The sequence below is a fragment of the Mauremys reevesii genome, linkage group 3 (assembly GCF_016161935.1).
Source record: "Mauremys reevesii isolate NIE-2019 linkage group 3, ASM1616193v1, whole genome shotgun sequence".
NCBI lineage: Eukaryota > Metazoa > Chordata > Testudines > Geoemydidae > Mauremys > Mauremys reevesii.
Genome location: NC_052625.1, coordinates 56490783 through 56510008, shown reverse-complemented (window position 1 = coordinate 56510008; position 19226 = coordinate 56490783). Strand labels below are relative to the sequence as shown.

The window sequence follows — 19226 nt, the reverse complement described above, 5'->3', positions numbered from 1 at the left end:
GACTGGGATGCAGAAGGGGGCCTCACGGTGGAGCATGGGTGGGCCATGCCTGGCTGTTTCGGGAGGCTTAGCCTCCCCTGGCCCATGATACCCGCTGGCCATACTTGAGAGGAAGAGCCAGCCCCATCTCTTGGGAGGATGAAGATCCACGTGTCCCTGCAGCAACAGAGACTCACCAAAGTTCTCCCCACCCCAGATATCCATGGCAGTGTCGTACTTCCCCAGGTGGTTGAACCAGGCTTTGTCGATCACAAAGAGCCCCCCTGCAATGATTGGAGTCCTGCAGAGATACAAAGGGAAGAGGGCACGAGCTCTTACTCAAACATTGGAGCAGAACCCAAGATGCACAATAAGCCACCTCCTTTCTCTTCCTATTCTGCTCTCAGATGGATATATCTCTGAATCTTCCTATTACCCCGAAACAAGGACACATGTCTCAACATGGCAGAGCCATTTAACTCGTCGGCTTGGTATTTTTCTGTCAATCATAAACTGCCTGGCACTTAAAATCAGGCTAATGCACCCATTAGCACAACTCCTAGAAGCCCAGAGTTAACAGCCCCAATTGTAGGCTTCAGAACCAAAAATGCACTTAGCACTTGGAGATTATTTACATGACATGACCAAAATGGCCTTTGTGATGTATCTTATTAGGAGCACCATTGCAACAGGGAGAGGACACCTGTGCCTATTCAACAGGGGATTTTTAAAAGCCATCACTGTGAGTTTGATCTAGGGTTTCTCAAACTGGAGGTCCCGACCCAAAAGGGGGTCACAAGACTATTGTAGGGGTTGCGAGAGCAGCGGCTGCTGGCTGGATGCCCAGCTCTGAAGGCACCACCACCATCACCAGCAGCAGTCACAGCTTGAAATATTTTCAAAGGGGGTCCCAGCAAAAAAAGTTTAAGAACCCCTGGTTTGATTTTTATTTAAAAACAGGGCTAGTTTTTACCTTCCAGATTAGCTGAGGGTATCAAAGAGAAGTCATGTGGAGGGGTTGAAGAGAGAGAATCATAGAATATCAGGGTTGGAAGGGACCTCAGGAGGTCATCTAGTCTAACCCCCTGCTCAAAGCAGGACCAATCCCCACAGAGATCTTTACCCCAGTTCCCTAAATGGCCCCCTCAAGGATTGAACTCACAACGTTGGATTTAGCAGGCCAATGCTCAAACCACTGAGCTATCCCTTCCCCCTAAAGGAGAATAATTTTAGGAATATGACCCATTTGATGGGGCAGGCCCCATTTCTACGAGCCTGTGCCAAGTCCTGCAAACATGTACAGTTAAGATGCACTGGATTTGTCTCGGGTCTCATGGTCTCGCTGCACTGGGAGGGAGCTCCAATTGTTTTTGCAAGGCAGGACAATCACGAAAATGAGATGGGGCATCGGGAGATGAACATGAGCTCGTTACAAGAACCAGGGTAAGAAGCAGCAAGATTTGGTTCCCCATGATGTGTGTCCTCTGCATCATTTCTGGACCTCTGAGCTTTCACCACCACATTCCTTTTCCGTGCTGCACGTCACAAGAACAATACTTCTCTTCAAGGACTGGACAAAATACCAGCCAACACCATACCTCAGCCAGCCACAAGGGGTGGTAATGAGTAAGGTGAGGCACTCCCTCCAACCCAAGGGATGAGGACAGATTTTTTCCTCTTCCTGATTTGATTAACTCTCCTGAGATTCACCACTCACTTCCTATTACCTTCAGACTTGCTGTCCACCCCTTAGGCAGCTTAGAAGGGCAAGGCTGGTTGGGAAGGCGTGATCTGGATCACCTGCTTTCATCAAGGGTTTCACCCTTTTTCAAGGATTCCTTTTGTTTTGGGGTAAAATATGAGTTGTGAGAAGTAAAGTAAGAGTCTTTGCTGAGGGGAGAAGGCTGGATGAACTAGGAGCCTTCGCTTATTTTTACTTAGACTTTTGGGGAGGAGGGAAACATGTGGAGCCCTTAGGCACTACCTTATTACAATAATAAGATCCATGAGACTCAGGACTGTTATGGGACGGGTGGGAGTACCTATCCATCTCCTCCATGGTGCCATATATGTTAAACCAGGTCCCTAATTAGGTACTTAGATTTCCTTCTGGACCAGCTAAATAGAACCATGTGCTGTATCTACAGAATTGGGCAATATCTCCAGTCAGCGTCATGTCCACAGCTGGTGAAGTCAATGGAAAGACTCCCGTAGACTTCAATGGGCTTTGAATCTACTCCTTAATGTGAAAATTTCCCTGCAAGTGAAAAGGGCAAAATCAGACAAGGCCCTGGATACAGCCTGGCTGGCACCAGCTTCCACAGGAGAAAGCCCTCTATTCACCCCAGTTTTCCCCCCTTCACTGCCTTGCTACTTACTTAATGGCTTCTGTAGGGTCAATTCGTTTGGCTTTCTGCTCTGGGGAAAGCTGCTCCCATTTGAAATGTAGACTCCAATCAAACCCTACAACCAAAGTAGAGAAGGACCATGGTGAACTTGGAAATGGACACAAACTAGGAGACCACCAAACCCATCCCCTAGCCAGCACAGAATTGTTTCTGATTCTCCAGTTTCAAATGACTCAGATAATGGGGCTACAGCCAATTCTCTTAGGAGACGATTCCAGTGTCTCACACATTTAAATATTACAAACAAAAAACTACATGAAAGGAACGTTACATTGCAATGTCCAACACTCAAAAGTCAGGAAGTGCTAGAACAAAGGTGGCCTGTACAGCCTTAATTCAGCACCCTTATGCATATGCATTAGGATACAGCCTTTAACTACATGAGCACACACTATGGCCTTCACAGGAGCCCTGCCTCATTCAGTGAACAGAATGGACAGGGCTCAGTTGATGATCAGCAATTCTTTATTTCATTTTACCACCATCGTTCACCATGTGGGCCCATGGCCTTATTTATTTATTATTAATTTCCTCATGGGCTTTTCTATGGTGCTCATCGCTGTAATACTGGAGGGGTTCACAAGCATTAGCGAATTTACCTTCACGATCCCCCTGTAGAATGATGGGGTGATACTATCCTCATTTTATGGATGAGAAACTAAGGCAGGGGTAGGCAACCTATGGCATGGGTGCCGAAGGCGGCACAGGAGCTAATTTTCAGTGTCACTCATGCTGCCCAGGTCCTGGACACCAGTCCGGGGGCTCTGCATTTTAATTTAATTTTAAATGAAGCTTCTTAAACATTTTAAAAACCTTATTTACTTTACATACAACAATAGTTTAGTTATATATTATAGACTTATAGAAAGAGACCGTCTAAAAATGTTAAAATGTATTACTGGCACGCGAAACCTTAAATTAGAGTGAAAAAATGAAGACTCGGCACACCACTTCTGAAAGGTTGCCGACCCCTGAACTAAGGCATGGAGGCACTAAGGTCCAAAGTGCACATTAACTCTTGGTGCCCAGTTGGAGAGACGTAGGGCCTGATTTTTCAGAGTACTCAGCATTACACAGCATTTTGAATGTTCAAAGCACAGCTCCTATCGATTCAGTTGCAGTTGTGAGTGCTCAACACATCTGCAAATCAAGACAGGCCCCCAAAATTGAGGAACATACAAGTAGTGACCATCTCTGAGAAGTCTACTTTAAGGAACTCTGTGGCGGGCATAGAAACCAATTCTCCTAGCAGCATTCAACTGCCTAAACCCCGAGACTCTCCCCTCCCTTTCTTCAGTCCCCTGCCTCATTCACTACCCACCTTTCAACTCTGCAACAAATGAAACAGGGGCCCTCAAACAACAGCCTCCTTCCCTGCACAGCCCCGGTTCATTCTCTACGCACTAGGAAATGTTGCATGTTCTGGGGCGTCTAGACAGGGAGGTGCAGAGCAGAAAGGGTCACAGAGACAGGAATCGCAGAGAACCAGCAAGTTTGCAGTGAGGTCCAAACTAGAAGCTGCCTCGTCTGCTGAGCCCCCATCTTGAGAAGGGGGATCAAAGATTCTAGCAAAGAGGCAATGAGCCATGCCTGTCTGAACTTGAAGAATGGCTTTGGTTCTATTTATAGAACTGTATAAATTGCCATACAAGAATACATTCAAGGTTCATCTAGCCCAGTTAACCCTTTCTGCAGAGGCTAGAGAGACTGGACTTCTGTATGGGCCATGTCTTCTCCGGCACAAACCTGTTAATCTGTCATTAGTCTCATCATAGCTTCCATTTGTCTCTGTGTTAAAACCACCAGACAACCAAGCCTGGTAGATAGTCCCTGCACAGAGCACTAGCTGGCACTTTCTAGAGAAATCCAAGGACACGAGTAAAAAACTCCAGGGGCACGTGCAATGCAAAAACAAGGAGAGGAGCCACTCTCTCTGAGAATAATCAGAGAACAGCATTCTCCAAGGAAGGAAGAATCATCTTGCCATTTAGCAGAGGGAAGTAATATTTCAGTGCCTGATTCTTCACTGTGTCACTTTGGTTTTACACTGGCATATATCTGGAGTGACTCAGTGGGAAAATCAGGCAACTAGAAATGTGCAAGGCTCAGAAGGGGACTTCAGCAAACAAACCAAATTATAGCTGTGGAGATATGCACGGCAATACCATCCCTCTATATCCCTCCCCTTCGATGACATCTGGTTTTCTCTGCTGCTGGGGCTTAGCTTAGATAGAATACTTCCCCTGCAGCACCCTAGTAAGCAACTCCATTCCCTCAAGTCAGTGGTACGAAGGGCCAATCTAGCCTTGCAAACTGATAGAGGGGGAAACGGTATTTTTAGCATGCCTTGCACAAAACAGCTGTGGATACAGAGCATTATAAATAATCTTTACAGTAGGGAGCTCCGACTCAGTGCCTCCTTCACACTGAGTCAGCCACTTCCCTCTGCCAGTGTCTGCTGAGCATAATGCCTGACAGATCAGCATCACCCAACAGGGAGTGAGCACAACACACACTCACCTCCTCTGAGGTCCGAGGAAGCGGCCACGTAGGCAAAAGTGTCCAAGTTGATGATGTCGATAACTGGACTGACCACGCGGGTTGGATCCTGAGAACAAGGAACAAAACAACCCATGACTTTTGACCTGGTGTAGCTTCTCCTCAGAAGCCACCTCAGCAGCAGGGTGCTGGGAAATCCTGTATTATGGGCAAAGATGTGAGGAAGCTGGTTTGCCACTGAGGTCTGGAGTCCTCTACTGATCCACAGGACAGAAAAGTCAAGGGGAGGGCCAAATTCTTAGCTGTGTTCCCTGGCTGGAACTCCTGATGTCAATCCAGTTTCTGCTGGACTGATGCCATATCACAAGAGCAACTCTCACCCTTGTTGGTTGTCTTATCAGAAAGGCTAAGGGTTGAATGGAAGCATCCGCTCAGACACTCTCATCCCTGGAGGTCAAGGTTGAGGGTACACTGCCAGCATGGTGTGTGGGGAAGCTTATACTTCCCCTATTATGAGCAGAGAACTTAGTCTCCAAGGCTGTCAAGCCAGCATCTTTCACTAGCTCTAAATTCCCTCACAAAGAAACCCAGACTCCATAGGCTGTGGGTGGGTTTCATACCGAACTTGGCACAAGAATCTTTAGCCGAGTACAAAACTCCATCTTTCTTTTACAAATTCATCAATTTATTTCCCCCACCACCTCCTTTCAAATCTTTTTATTGAATTTCAAAAGTTAAGCCACAAGCAAACAGTTTAAAGAATAGACAAAACAAAGCCAGTCAGCCAGTTAAAAGATATAGAAAAACATTACATATCATAAATCCGCAAAATGACCATACCGCACTGCTTTTGTCAAAGGAGGGATAGGGGTTAAAAAAAGAATGAAATGATGTTACATATTTGGTACTAGTGATTTAATTAACATCTTGTTATAGGAAAAGAGATTATACAAACAGGGACAAAAATATCTACAGGAGGATGAGATTTTGACAGCTTTGACTGGTCTCTTATCTTCCTTTTTCTTTTCGAAAATCCCAAACTCCAATTATAGCTCAAACTTCAAGCTTTTCCCCTCACCAGATCAAATCGCTTTTCACAGACATGCAGACGAATGCGTCTTAGCACATGCAGGCTTGCTCTCTCACTCTGGGAAAACATTTTGTTTTAGAAATCAGTCCTGACAAATAGGAGCTATGTTCTGGTGCAGTCACAGGACACAGGAGCTGAGCGCTGAAAGTCATGCTGCTTGGCCATATTGGGGACTTAGGCTTTATACATCGGAATGATAATTTTTGGCATGTCTATGACATTGTCTATCCGAGAATCTCAAAGCACTTGTATGGACATTGATGAATTAAGCATCATAACACTCATGTCAGGTCAGTAAATATTGTTATTCCCATATGGTAGATGGAGAAACTGAGACACAAGACATTAAAGACTGACACTCTGCACCTCAAAGTAGCACCCTGGAACCCCCATATTCACCACTGCCATATAATCATGATATGTTTTGTACAAAGTAAACCTTGCAAGGATAATTTTGAAAGTCTTGATTTGTTGCACAGTAATATCAGTTGTACATACTATCATTATATGTGAAGTTATGAAGTATTGCTGAAGATGGTACTGAAATATGCTGTGAGGTTGGGAGATGCCCACAGCCAGCCTTTCAGTTGCAACAAAGGAGGGGCCAGATAGCATTAATGGCCCATCAAGAAGAATCAACTATCCCAGAGACTTCTCAAAGAAGGCACATACGCAGTGGAGCTGCTTGACCCCACCTCACAGTTAGGATCTTTCTAGCAGCTGGAAGAAGGTATAAAAAGAGAGGCAGTGATATCACTTGGCTTCTTCCCCTCCCCATCTCAACACCTGGAAAATCATCTGGAAAGAAAATACTTGAAACTAGGACGATTGGTCCCAGGTTGTAGGGAAGTCCAGTCTATGTACTGAGGAACTATAAGCTAACTGTACCATCTGTTAATGTGGGACTGTTTGATTCAAATCGTCCATAGTCTAAGTTAGAATTAGACTGAGAATTTATTTTTGTTTCTTAGATAACCATTTTTGATCTCCATGCCTGCTACTTATAATAACTTAAAATCTCTTTTTGTAGTTAATAAATCTGTTTTATATTTTACCTAAAAGAGTATGTTTTGGTTGAAGTGCTTAGGAAATCTCAACTCACGTTAACAGGGGCTGTTGCACGTGCATTACCCTTTTGTCAGAGTGGCAAACAAGGTAATGAATTTACACTGGCCAGGCTTCTGATCAGGACAAGATGGTACAGTTCTGGGGCACAGGGCTGGAGCTGAAGGGAATTGTCTGGAGCTTCTCTATTGATAGTTCATGAGAGGCTGGGAGATCATTCATGTAACTCAGTTGGGCATGTCCCTGCCTGTGGATGGCTGTGTAAGTGCAGTGCCTATCAGAGGCTTGTACCTTGGCATCAGCACCACAGTGTTAGAGGCGACCCAGGTTGGTGGGACAGAGAGCTTAGTGGTCCCACAGTCCAGGTTGCACAATGGAGACCGCGTCACAAAGTCCCGGTCCTGCTCCTGATTAAGTCAATGGCAAGACTGATCCCTAAATGGCTTGACCAAAGTCAGTGCACAGAACTCTGACACCCAGACTTGTGTCTGAACCCCAATATCACCTTTCCCCTCACACAGCACACCTTTTTGCTGGAAGTTTTTCTACCACCTCTTTTCCCAGCATGATGTACTTTTGAAATTGATTGAAAAATCCTTAATACAAGAATCCAACCAATACAGAACAGAAAGCCAAATAAGTGCCCCCAGAGGTTAGTGCTCTGCACTAGGGATGGTCGGGAATTTTTTTTCCCATTCCATGAATATTTTTTTGAAGCATTCAACATTTTTCCTATCACAAATGAGGACGAAAAGTCAAAATCTGACAACTACAACCCCCAAAATGTTTTTTTTTCATTTGGGGGTCAGTGGAAACATTTTGTCATATTTCATTTTGATTTCACCTTTTTCTGTTTGTTTAACCTTTTTTTTTCAGTCTCTGTAGCTTACATTTCTAAACAAAAAAATTTTTTTGAACCAGAAACCTGGATGTTTTAATTTTGAAAATGTCAAAATGAAACATTTTGATGATTTGGAAACCTTTGGTCTGAACATTTTTCAAGTCAGGAGAGTCACTGAACCTGCCCCTGTTTCACAAACCATTTTGGTTTTGATGACTTGGAGTTTTCAACCAAGAAAAAAAAAATTAATGGAAAATGTCCCAACCAGCTCTACTCTGCACTATGAAATGAGAGATCTCTGTCCACATCTCAGCTCTGATTTCTGGACAGCTGAACCAGCAAGAGGCTGAGGAGAGGGTGTCTCAAGGTTGCTTTCTAGTGACCCTTCTGATTGACCCAAAGAATGGCACTGATGAGCTCAAACTACAGTCACGCCCACTGGCTGCAGGAAGGTCTCCACGAGATAGGGCAAAAGGATTTAAACCCAGGATGGAGAGGAAATCGGAGGATACTGTGTATGAAACTTATGTTGAGGAGGAATTATTATGTCTGGTCATTATATTAACATTTTACCATAAGCAACTTGCTCATGAACACAATTAGAAAGCCATAATTCATGTCCAGATTGGATTCTCCTCATCCTCATTACAAAGCAAAGACTCTTACAAGAAAATCCCCATGAACATTCTCTGTGTTTCTCAGCAGAGAGAAATACTGCAGGGATTTTAGCTTTCAGTGACATACTTAGACTCTCTGTGCCTGAGTGTCCACATCTATACAGTAGGGATAATGATCTTACCCAGCGTGCACAAAGGGCTTTGAGATCCTGAAAAGAAAGGCACTTCTTATAAGCATAGCTACTATTTGATTAATAGTCAACTTCTACTTCAGTCAGTTCCACCTTCTGGCTCTCACATGCCTAGCACAATGCTGCCCTGTTGGGGTTGCAAAAATTTCAAGAGCATGTTTACCTCTAAACCTCCTCCCTTCCCATATTATCAAGTTCTTAATTAGAATTTTCAAAAAATCATGAACACATTTCTACTGATCTTGTTGTCACACAAACTAAATTATATCCACAAGTCAACCACGTACTGTCCCTTTAGAATGTTCTTAAAAGTCAAATAAAATATTTCAATGGAAATGGAAACTTATTCCAGCTATTCAGGGCTACAACCACAAATGTTGACCTCCCATTCGTTCGAATGGTTAGCAGGAAGGCGGTGGACATCCTTCTCCCTTTGAGGTGGATTCATGCAAAGTTATAGCTTAACATCCCACCTTAGAGCTCTCTCCACAGACTGGGAGAACGTGCAAAACTCTCAGGGGCTTCAGATGGAAGCGGAACGTCGCCATCCACTGGTTCATTATAGTGGCATTAGCAAAAGCTAATTTTCAGGTGAGCTGATTACGATTGATTCTTACTGTAAAAATGCCTTAGGCTTGATAATTACATTTTAAGAAAAGTGATTCCGTTTAAATAAATGGGTAATGGTTTTAGATATAGCTCTATAAGTAAAAACGAGAGATCGTGTGCTTACACGTTTGTAGTCGTAAACACAGTCTTGGAACATGTGCATGTGCTCTCTCTCTCTGATACACACACACACACACGCACACACACAGAGCTCCTTTTATTTGGCCATTTGCCGAACACCCAGAAACCTGCCTGAACAGCTGCTTTGCCCAATGAAAAATGGGAAGTGACATGCAGAGTGGAATGGTGCTGGGAGCGAAGTCAGATTCATTTTGGGCCAGTCATTCTTAATTTGCTCGAGACTTACATTTTATTACCACAAAGACCATTCCTGCCAGTAACAAAGCAAGAAAAGACTTTTTATATAACATTAATTACCACTGTAAAAGAACATGGCAGGGAATTGGCCGATTGTCTTTCCAGCACCTGCCTGAAGGTGGCAGCAGTAACATTTCCTACAGTTCCGTGATCAGTATCTTAACCCTGGTGTAAAGGATGGAGGCAATGAGCCAGGTAACAAGGACACTAATGGATGGGGGTCAGGGACCCCTTGGACCTTTAAAAAAATTCTCTCAAGGGTCACATTTTTAAAAAGAAAACAATATATTTTCAAAAATACCCTCCAATCCTGGCCTGTAGTACTGCCCAGCCCTCCCACCCCTCGGTATTCCAGAACTAGGTCCCCACCCAGCTCTGAGGTGCACCTCAATCCTCACTGAAGCACCACCTACAGTTCCATTCCTGCGCACCCCAGACACCTTTCCTCCAATGCATCTCCATCCTGACCCACAGCACTGCCTGCTGATCCAGCCCTGGGCTCCCCACACACAGCTCAGTCAATGCCCTTCACTCCTGACCTGCCACAACCATAGAATCATAGAATCTCAGGGTTGGAAGGGACCTCAGGAGGTCATCTAGTCCAACCCCCTGCTCAAAGCAGGACCAAACCCCTGCTATTCCAATCTCAGAGACCACTGAGTGCATCGACCATGCCTACGTGGTGGCTTAGCAAGCTGGGAGAAATGCCCACTAGGAAGTAGGATGAACCCACTATGCTGTCTTTGTCCTAAAGTAGGATTTAAATCCAGGTCTCCACAAGTGGGGACCTGTCAGTGGATTAAGCCACTGAGCCTTCTTCTAGCTCTTTAAAGTCCTATTTCACAGTGATCTCACTTGGCTCAAAATGTCAGCAACACCCTTCAACAAAGTCCCTGTCAACTTCTAGGGAGTGACTGAATCCAGGTCCTCTGCAGCATGACCAGCAGAGAGTGCTAACCACAGAGCCAGCTTCTACTTCAAGCCATGCACATATTTACAATAGAATTACAAATCAGAAGTTAGCAGAGGTGATGTTTGGCTTTAATGTTACATTCAAACCATGCTCCTGCCGCTCGGTTGTAATGAAACTCCTCCGGCATTGCTGCCTCTGCCATCCACATTCATCCATCACATCGACTCTGAGCATGAGCTACGGTCCCCAGCGCTGCAAGGGAAATGCAGTCCTGACTGCCACCCTGCTCGCTTTCACTCTGCCAGAACACATCAACAGGAAAGATGCTGTTGCTCTTGAGTTAAAATGCAGGGAGGAGTTGGCTGGAGTAGGGAAACGTGGCGGGAAGGGGAGGGAGGAGTTTTAAAAGGCAATATCCAGGGTGAGAAACAAGCAGTGAAATAAATGTTAGTGGAAGACCCTGTAATGGGGCAGGTCAGAGTGGAGTCTTCATAATATGTAAGTGTCATTGTGATTACATCAGTATTTATTAGATGTATTTTAGTGCCGCCTTCAGTCAGAGACCGGAGCCCCGTTGGGGTAGGCATTGCACAAACACAGTAAAAAGGCCTGACCCTGAGAGCTCACAGGTTAGGAAATTAACCTGGACCTCTGCCCCCACCAAGTCACCGGAGCTTCACATGGAACAACATAAGTTTGTGACAAGGGGCAAGGTAGGTTCGTGAGAAGATGCAGCAGAGTGATGAGAGAGACAAGGGGCAGGATTATGGCAAAACAAGCCCATTTTTACATAATATTGTGAACTTAGACAAGGCATTTCACCCCTATATGCACCAGTTCCCCAAAGATATGTTCATATATTTCATAATAAAATATACAAATAACTGTTTTAATCATGAATAACAGTATTTACCAGGAAACACACATTCCTGATAACAGTAACAATAATGATCTTTCTAATGATCCATAAACTCTCATCTTCCAAGCACAGCTAACCACGCAACTAATTAAAATCTGCATGTGATGTCCCTGTGAGGCGCATACGTATAATTATCCCCATTTTACAGAGGGGGAAATTTGGGCACGGTGAGGTCCAAGGTCACAGGAGCCAGTGGCAGAGCTAAGGAGTTCCTTGTTCCCAGATGCTACACTGAACCCACAAGATCACGCCACCTTTTATTTGTGGCGGGCAGGGCGAGGGGAGAGGTGTTTCTAGTGGAAGGAGAACATCATTGCCTGCTGTGAAATCAGCAGAATTTAAACCTATTAAATCCATTTATTAAAGTTTAATTAGCATGAAATTAAATTCAACCCTTATTCAAAGAGCCCTAAATCATCAGTATTGGGCATTTTTACATGAGGCTAATTGAAAAGTCCCTTGGAGCAATGCCCACCTATTCCCCTTGCACCACTCAGCATTTGCCTCTCAGCAATTGCAACAGGGACCCAGGGGTTCAGCTAACTTGATTTGCACACACACACTGGCCAGTTCCTTGCCTCCTGTCTCTGCAACATACCCATCATCTGCTGGGACTGACTCACTATTGCACAGCCAGGGTAATCCTTCTGACTACAGCGGCAGTACATCAGGGATGAACTAGGCCAACTGGGATCACCAGTGGAGCAGGAGAGAGAGAGAGAAAACTCTAATGCATGCTAAAGAAAGGCTAGAGAAAGAAAAACTTGGCAGGTACCTCACTGAGGGTCAGCCCTGAACGTTCCGACACATGTCCACCTAGGGTGACCAGATGTCCCGATTTTATAGGGACAGTCCCGATATTTGGGGATTTTTCATATATAGGCACCTATTACCCCCCATCCTCATCCCGATTTTTCACATTTGCTGTCTGGTCACCCTATGTCCACCACTGGCCATAAGAGAAGCTATTGGTGGATTTTGCCAAGACTTGTGCTAATTGAATGGTGACTTGGTTTTCTGAGACACTTACCTCTTTGATCCTCTGCAGGAGAGGCAGCAGCCAGTCTTTATTCACCTCACAGTGACTGTCTAGGAAGGTCAGGACTCCTGCCTGTGCCATGTCTGCCCCTCGGATTCGGGACCGGATCAAACCTGTTCAGATACACGCAAGCTCAGGTGCAGCACAGATTGCATGCGTCTCTGTGAAGGGGCTTAGTGGACTCCCCAGAAGCACATTCTACACACACAGAACCCTTGAGCCCCGACCCATCCTCCATCCCACATGTGCATACCTGGAGTTTGGTGTGAACAAGCCACCTCCCTCATTGTCCAAGGTCATTAAAGTAAATTAAGGGGCCATTTAGATTACTGATTTATGGCATTTACACCAATTCTTAATTCATGCAATTATTTCTGCTGCCACTTTCCTGGGGAAAAAACAAGACTTAAAATGCTTCAGTAACCCCCACAGATACAATAATCTAATGCAAATTTAATTCAGCTTGGAATGTGTCTGTAACAGCAGTGACAAAGGAGAGGGGAATTTGAAGAAATATTTTATCACACCACCACCACCAACAACAACCCCCATCCATCCTCCGCCACATAGAGTGAGTGGGTCTCCTTAGTAAGTCTGTGGTTTCGGTCTGTACGTTCACTGGATCCACCAGTGACGGTCCCACTTATGTCCATGGAAGCCAGGTGTAGGGATGGAGGACTGTCTGTAACTGTAGTGTCAATCCATATTAGGTCTCTCTCTCTAATCCCTAAAATTCATCTTGACTTCCCACTGCTGGGTCCATCTACTGACCCACTGATGTCTTGCCCTCTGTGGCAACAAAGGTCATCGGCTCAGGATGCTCAGCAGAAACGTATCTTTTATCAAGGAGGGGGACATCTCAAGTGCTGGTCCCAAGGAGCAACAAGCCTGCTGTGTCCATTATAATGCACTTACTCCCACCTGGCTGTTGGCAGACGTAGGAGGTGGATATTTGTGTATGTGAGAAAGAGACAGGTAAATACAGTGGGAATATCTAGCTGTGATACTACAGTTCATGGGGAACTACTCAGAAACGCAGATTTAGGGTTGGATTGTTTGGTTAATTTTTGATCTCTAAAGATGAACACGAAGCCCTCCTTCCACCAGTTACATCTCTCCACTGTCTCTGTGTATGTGATATCTACCAGTCAAATGGCTCCTCCCCGCTCATTCCTCCAGCACACTGCCCATTTGCCAATTACCAGCAGCATTAACTAAATGGAGGGACCCTCCACAAATGGAAGGGCCTGCACCTTGACCAAGGATAGCTGAGAGCACTAAATGGGGACACAAGAATGGAGGCGGTGCTGGAATAGCACTGTCGGTGTTAGTGGTGGTGGGATGAAAGGAGACAACAAGGAACTGAGGGATGCTGGGAAATAGAAGATCACAAAGGCAAGAAGCAGCATTGCAGGGACAGGCAGAAGGAGTCCATTGATAATTATGTTACAAGAACCTGGAGGAAAGGGACTGCGACATACCCCAAGAGTCAGAGCAAGAGCAAGAGACAGACAGAAGGCCAAACCCTGGAACCTGGGGCAACCTGAGTGACTATGTGGTTTACTAGGGATATCCTTGTGGACTGGAGAATGGAGGATCCCTCCAGACTGCACTCTACAACGTCTATGGCAGCTCCAGGCTCTGTCATCTAGCTAGGGGCCTACCATCTCCATCACACCCTTGCTCCAGCTGCCTACAGGCAGCGTGCAAAGAGCCTCGATGGAGTATAACTCTGTGGTGTACAAGTGGATGTGACCTGTCTGGGCTGGGTTCCCAAATCATGACTCCCTACATACCAGCATCTGCAGCAGAACCCATTTCCACTGGGTCAGGACACTCTGATGCCATGGAGGAGCATATCTGTATGTGGAGTGCATGTGGTGAGGTTTCACAGTTTGGCTGGGAGAAAGCCAGACAGAAATCCAGATACAGATATAGAGAGAGGGCCAGATTGTGACTCACTTAGACCAGTGTCAATGCAGAGAAATTCTCTAAAATCAAAGGGGCCACTCAAGATTCACCCCAGTCTAACATAGCAAATCCAGCCAAGCAGGAGAATACTCAGATAAACCCCCTCTACTCCCCATCCTCCCTATCTCCCCACTCCACAAAATCCCTATAGCTCATGCCTTTGGCTTGCCACTAAAAACATTCTTTGATTTACTTTTATTTTATTTTATTTTATTTAATACTGTAAAGCGGCATTAGAAAATAGCCATTTAGATTCTGGGGCTGGATGGCAAAGTGTACCCGGAGGTCGCCAGCAATAGCCTCCCAAGGCATACGTTCATCCTCCTTACAGAGCTTCTTAATCTTTAAAATATAATTAATTTACATTTTTTTTTAAATTCCCATGGAGGCAGCAGGAGCTGATCTCGTCTGTTTCATTAGAACAAACAGCTTTAAAAAGAAGTCCCCGGGCTTTGTTTTGCCTGTTCTAATTTTCTGGCTAATAAGCTGCAGCTGAGCCTCATTGGATATCTTAATAGGTCCAATCTCTTTGAGTGGGGGGGAATCCATTTCGATTCCTGGCCCTTCTGAACATCTCTTTTTATTAGTGCTCTCGCCCCTGGGAGCCAAGAGTCACTGATATTTGCAGAAGTCCGGCAGAGCTCCCTGTGACCACATCACCCCAACACAGTCACTCCTGCCAACTCAACTGGGCATCCAGCTCTCTCCCCACCTCCAGGAACTTCCTTCTCTCTCGCCACCCACCTGTGTCCTCACCAACAGGATCTTACCTTCTCGTTGCCTGTTGCGCAAGCATTTCACCTTGGGTAACTTGCCCAGTAAACGGCAGTCATCAGCTTTGGAAACACAAACAGAGGCACAGAACACATCAGTGTTCACCCCCATTGTCTCTGTTCCCTCATGAGGCAAGAAAACCCTTGGGTGGCCTAAAGGGCATGGCAAAGGTGAAAGGAAGGGATAAATGGAGCACTACTGCACTCTGGCAATCCCAGCTGTAGAATGGCTCCTTGGGGCCTGTTGCAGCTGGGTGCAATGTAGAGCAGCCCTGAGGTTGCTCTAAGTTAGGCAGGCACCAAAGTGACCTCTGATACCTAAAGAACTAAGGGGAGTGCAAAGGTGACTGACAGCCACCTTTGCTTCCTCTCTCCGTCTTGTCCCATGTGGAGCTCTGATGCAGATGAAGATCTAGCCCAACAACTTTCTGCTTTTAGGAAGGTAAGTGCCTTATATTTTTTAGCCAACTAACTGTCATTTGTTTATTCTATCCCTCAAACATCACACCTATTCTCATCTCTTCCAGCAGACTGAAAAGATCCAGGCCTGGTTCGTACCTCAGTCACAATAGTTTCACATCAGTGTAAATCCACTGATTTCAGTGTAGTTGCTCTTGATATAGAATCTGATCCAAAACTCACTGAATTCAACAGGAGTCTTTCCAGTGACTTCAGTGGGCTTTGGATCAGGCTCTTATGGCAGCGTGAGATCAGAATCGGACTCTTTGTGCTTAATATGCACTTCAACCAGCCCTATTTATAGCCTTTGAGTGTTGGCAGGTAGAGAGTAAATTGCTTGGAAAATGGGTATAAGTGTATTTTACATCCTCCTTTTAGTTGCTTTTCTGCTACACCTTGCAGCCCCTTGGTGTGCAAGTTAAAGTGATGCAATGAGCATTCATTGTACCAATTAAACCTGTTCTCTTATTCACTTCACTCTACAGCCATGATTCTCCACTCAGTCACACCAGTGTAACACCACTGGGCCTGATCCTCAGCTGGGGTCAATCAGAGTAATTCCACTGAAGTCAATGGAGCTATGCCCATTTACACCAGCTGAGATCTGGCCCACATCCTTCAACAGAGTGGCCCTGTGTAAAATGGGTGTAATGGAGGGAGAATCAGGTCCCATGTGTAATTTACAGCATCATTTCATGACACAGCTGTAGCTGGCTCACTATGCTACAAATGGTCACTAAATAGATCTGAATCTCTCTCCCTTACACCAGTGAAAATCAGGAGTTATTCCTTTGAAGTGAGATTCTCCTCCCAGGTACAATGGTGCAAATCCAGAATAGCTCCACTTAAATCAAAAGGTGTCCTGGACTTACAGCAGTGTAACTGAGAATTAGATCCAGCACAGTAGAACACCACAAGTGTAAAACTGGTGTGGGATCAGAATCAGGCCTGCTGTGAACAGAAATGATTTTTTGGTTTCACTTAAAACAGATCCTCTCTTTTGGAATTTGAAATTCTCATGCAGCATTTGCAACCCCACCCTTTGTAGAAAGAGAAGTGTGAACTGTGGTTCAAAATCTTTTCAAAAAATAAAATTTCCTTCCTAACAACACCTTAGATTATTAAAACTGGTAGACTCTCACACAGCGGTATTGATTTTGTACTTACATACTTTTTGCGCATGGAAAATGAAAACAGACCAGTCAGTTTTACTTCTGATTTTAGACAGTGACTTTCAGAGTCTCATGCACCAGTATCGTGTGGCAACATATGTGCTGCAAACTGAAGCTGGATGGGAATTTTTCGATGAAAGGTTTGGGGGTTGGAAAATGCTGATTCTTCAAAACCAAAATGTTTCAGGGGAAAGGGTCACTTATGATGAATTTCCTGTTTCAAAATTTAAAAAAAACAAAAAACATTTTGAAATTGTTCACACATCCTGCTTGGAATTGTTTTTTGAAAGCTCAAAAATTTTCACAGGCTGGAAAAATGAATTTCCCATCCTGTTTTACTGCAAACTCTGCATGGCAAAGTTTATTTGTTTAAATTAGAGCTTTTTTAAGCCAAAGACAACTTGTGGATGTGGCTCTACTGGCCATTGGGTTTTCTCAGAGCTTCCTAATGCACAGCCTACATTTTAGCCAGATTTTCAACCAATGCCCTGTAGTGAATGGAAACCAGAAAGTGAAACTGACTATAAACAGAAAATGAAGCTGACCAGCCTCGTTGTACTGTCTATGCTGAGTTAAAGCATAAAAATTAAACAGACAGCATAAACAGGCAAATGAGATATACAAAGTTCTTCCAGCTTAAAGAATCTGTCTCTAGATCCATGCCCACCCCCACACCCTCGAATCCCAAGCTCATTGCAGAGAGGGCTATATGGGAAAGATAATACAGCTCCCACGTACTGCCATCACCCAACATAGGGCTGTGTACTCCCCATCCCTTTGCTTATTCTGTCATCCCAACCCAGCACAGTGCCCTTGTGTGCAGTCTGTCTCCTGGTGGTTAAGATATGGAGAGTCACTTACGGTCATCGCTGAAGTCATCCACCAATATGATTTCATGGACCAGGTACACAGGGGTGCGGTTTAAAACACTGAGGAATGAAAAGAGAAAGTCCATGCTAGTACCTGAGCAGCTAAACAAGTTAGGAGATGGGGAAAGGTGGGAGCTGACCTTTGACAAGAACCAAAAAATAGGCCAGGTTTCCAGTACAGAGGTAGATAATGGATGTCCCCGTGAAGCAATGTACAGGAAATCAGTCCCCACATATCAGATACCTGAAGTCACATCTACTTATTCTAAAGAGCGCAGAGTTCCTATTCCCCTCTCTGGCCCAGCCATGCAAAGCCTGGAAGCAATTTGCCATTAACCTCAACAGGAACGGGGGAAATGTATGTTTAATAACATGCATATTGCAAGCTAAGTTTCACATGGGGCTGTACAACCCTCTTAAAATCCCTTCCCCTCCCCTGGAACTAATGTTAGGTTACTGGCAATGGGACCAACACAAAGCAAAATTACCTGTCAAAAACCCATCTTTTCAAACCTCACAGGCATGGGAGGAAAAGTCCTCTTTTTACTGTGAGCTGACTGTGTTTCAAAGGCTGCAGAGAGGATAACAGCGGGTTTGTTTAATAAAAGAAAAGAAGCTGGAGGTGATAGTTTAAACTCCCCTCCAGGAGTATAGTTACTGTGAAATGGGGATGAAAGCTACAATCTATTCTTAATTATACCATCTACATGTTCTGTCATTAGAAATGCAGGGCCTAATTCTCGCCTCGCTTACAGTAGTATAAATCAGTGAAGTCAATGGAATTATACTAGTGTAAAAACCTGCCCATAGGAAAGGAGTCAGGCTTGACTTTTTGAAGGGGCACTGGCAATGATGGATTGATTGTTCGTATAGAACAGGGATAAGCAGCCAATTATTTTTTGTCAAGGTTCAAATTTCTTGGTCAAGGTATAGTTCAAGTTCAGACTCTAGAGAAAATAATAACAAAAAACCCCATCATAATATGTAAATAAAAAGATGTTGGGGTCCGTTGGATATTGGAGGTAGGTTACTGTCCTTAATACACAGGCTTTCCCTTTAAGCCTGGAACCAGTCTCCTCAGTTCAGGTCTTTGTCTTTCCAGCATTCTTGTTGCTTCCAGTGTAGGTCGGGGAGGAGAAAGGTAAAAGCACGATGCCACTGTCCCTTATTTTATACTCTTTGTCCATGTCCCTGGAAAGACGCTAGCCCAGGCATGCCTGGAGTGCCTTGTTGAGTCACAGGCTGAGCAATCCCCATTGTGTGGTGCTTCTCTTACTGAATTGTAAATCCCTTGGTTTACAACTCCCCTGTGGATTAATGGTCATTCAATCCTTTGGATCACCTCCTTTGTTGTCAGTGGAGAACTAGCAATGGACGATTCCCAAACTTATAACATATTTCAGTAACAACCATGCAGCAAAATCCCATAACTTC

The 19226-nt window shown here is 44.7% G+C and overlaps 1 protein-coding gene across 4 annotated transcripts in view; it reads right to left on the bottom strand.

The window, feature by feature from the left end:
- Positions 1-19226, bottom strand: part of GALNT14 (polypeptide N-acetylgalactosaminyltransferase 14) — a 188048-nt gene that overhangs the window by 30931 nt on the left and 137891 nt on the right. For all 4 annotated transcript variants that reach the window (XM_039532168.1, XM_039532166.1, XM_039532167.1 and 1 more), the window contains 6 exons: positions 17785-17852; positions 15290-15355; positions 12540-12661; positions 4908-4995; positions 2358-2442; positions 177-280 (listed from right to left, as the gene is read on the bottom strand). In XM_039532168.1, coding sequence (XP_039388102.1) covers positions 177-280; positions 2358-2442; positions 4908-4995; positions 12540-12661; positions 15290-15355; positions 17785-17852 — 533 coding nt within the window. The remainder of the gene's footprint in view (positions 1-176; positions 281-2357; positions 2443-4907; positions 4996-12539; positions 12662-15289; positions 15356-17784; positions 17853-19226) is intronic.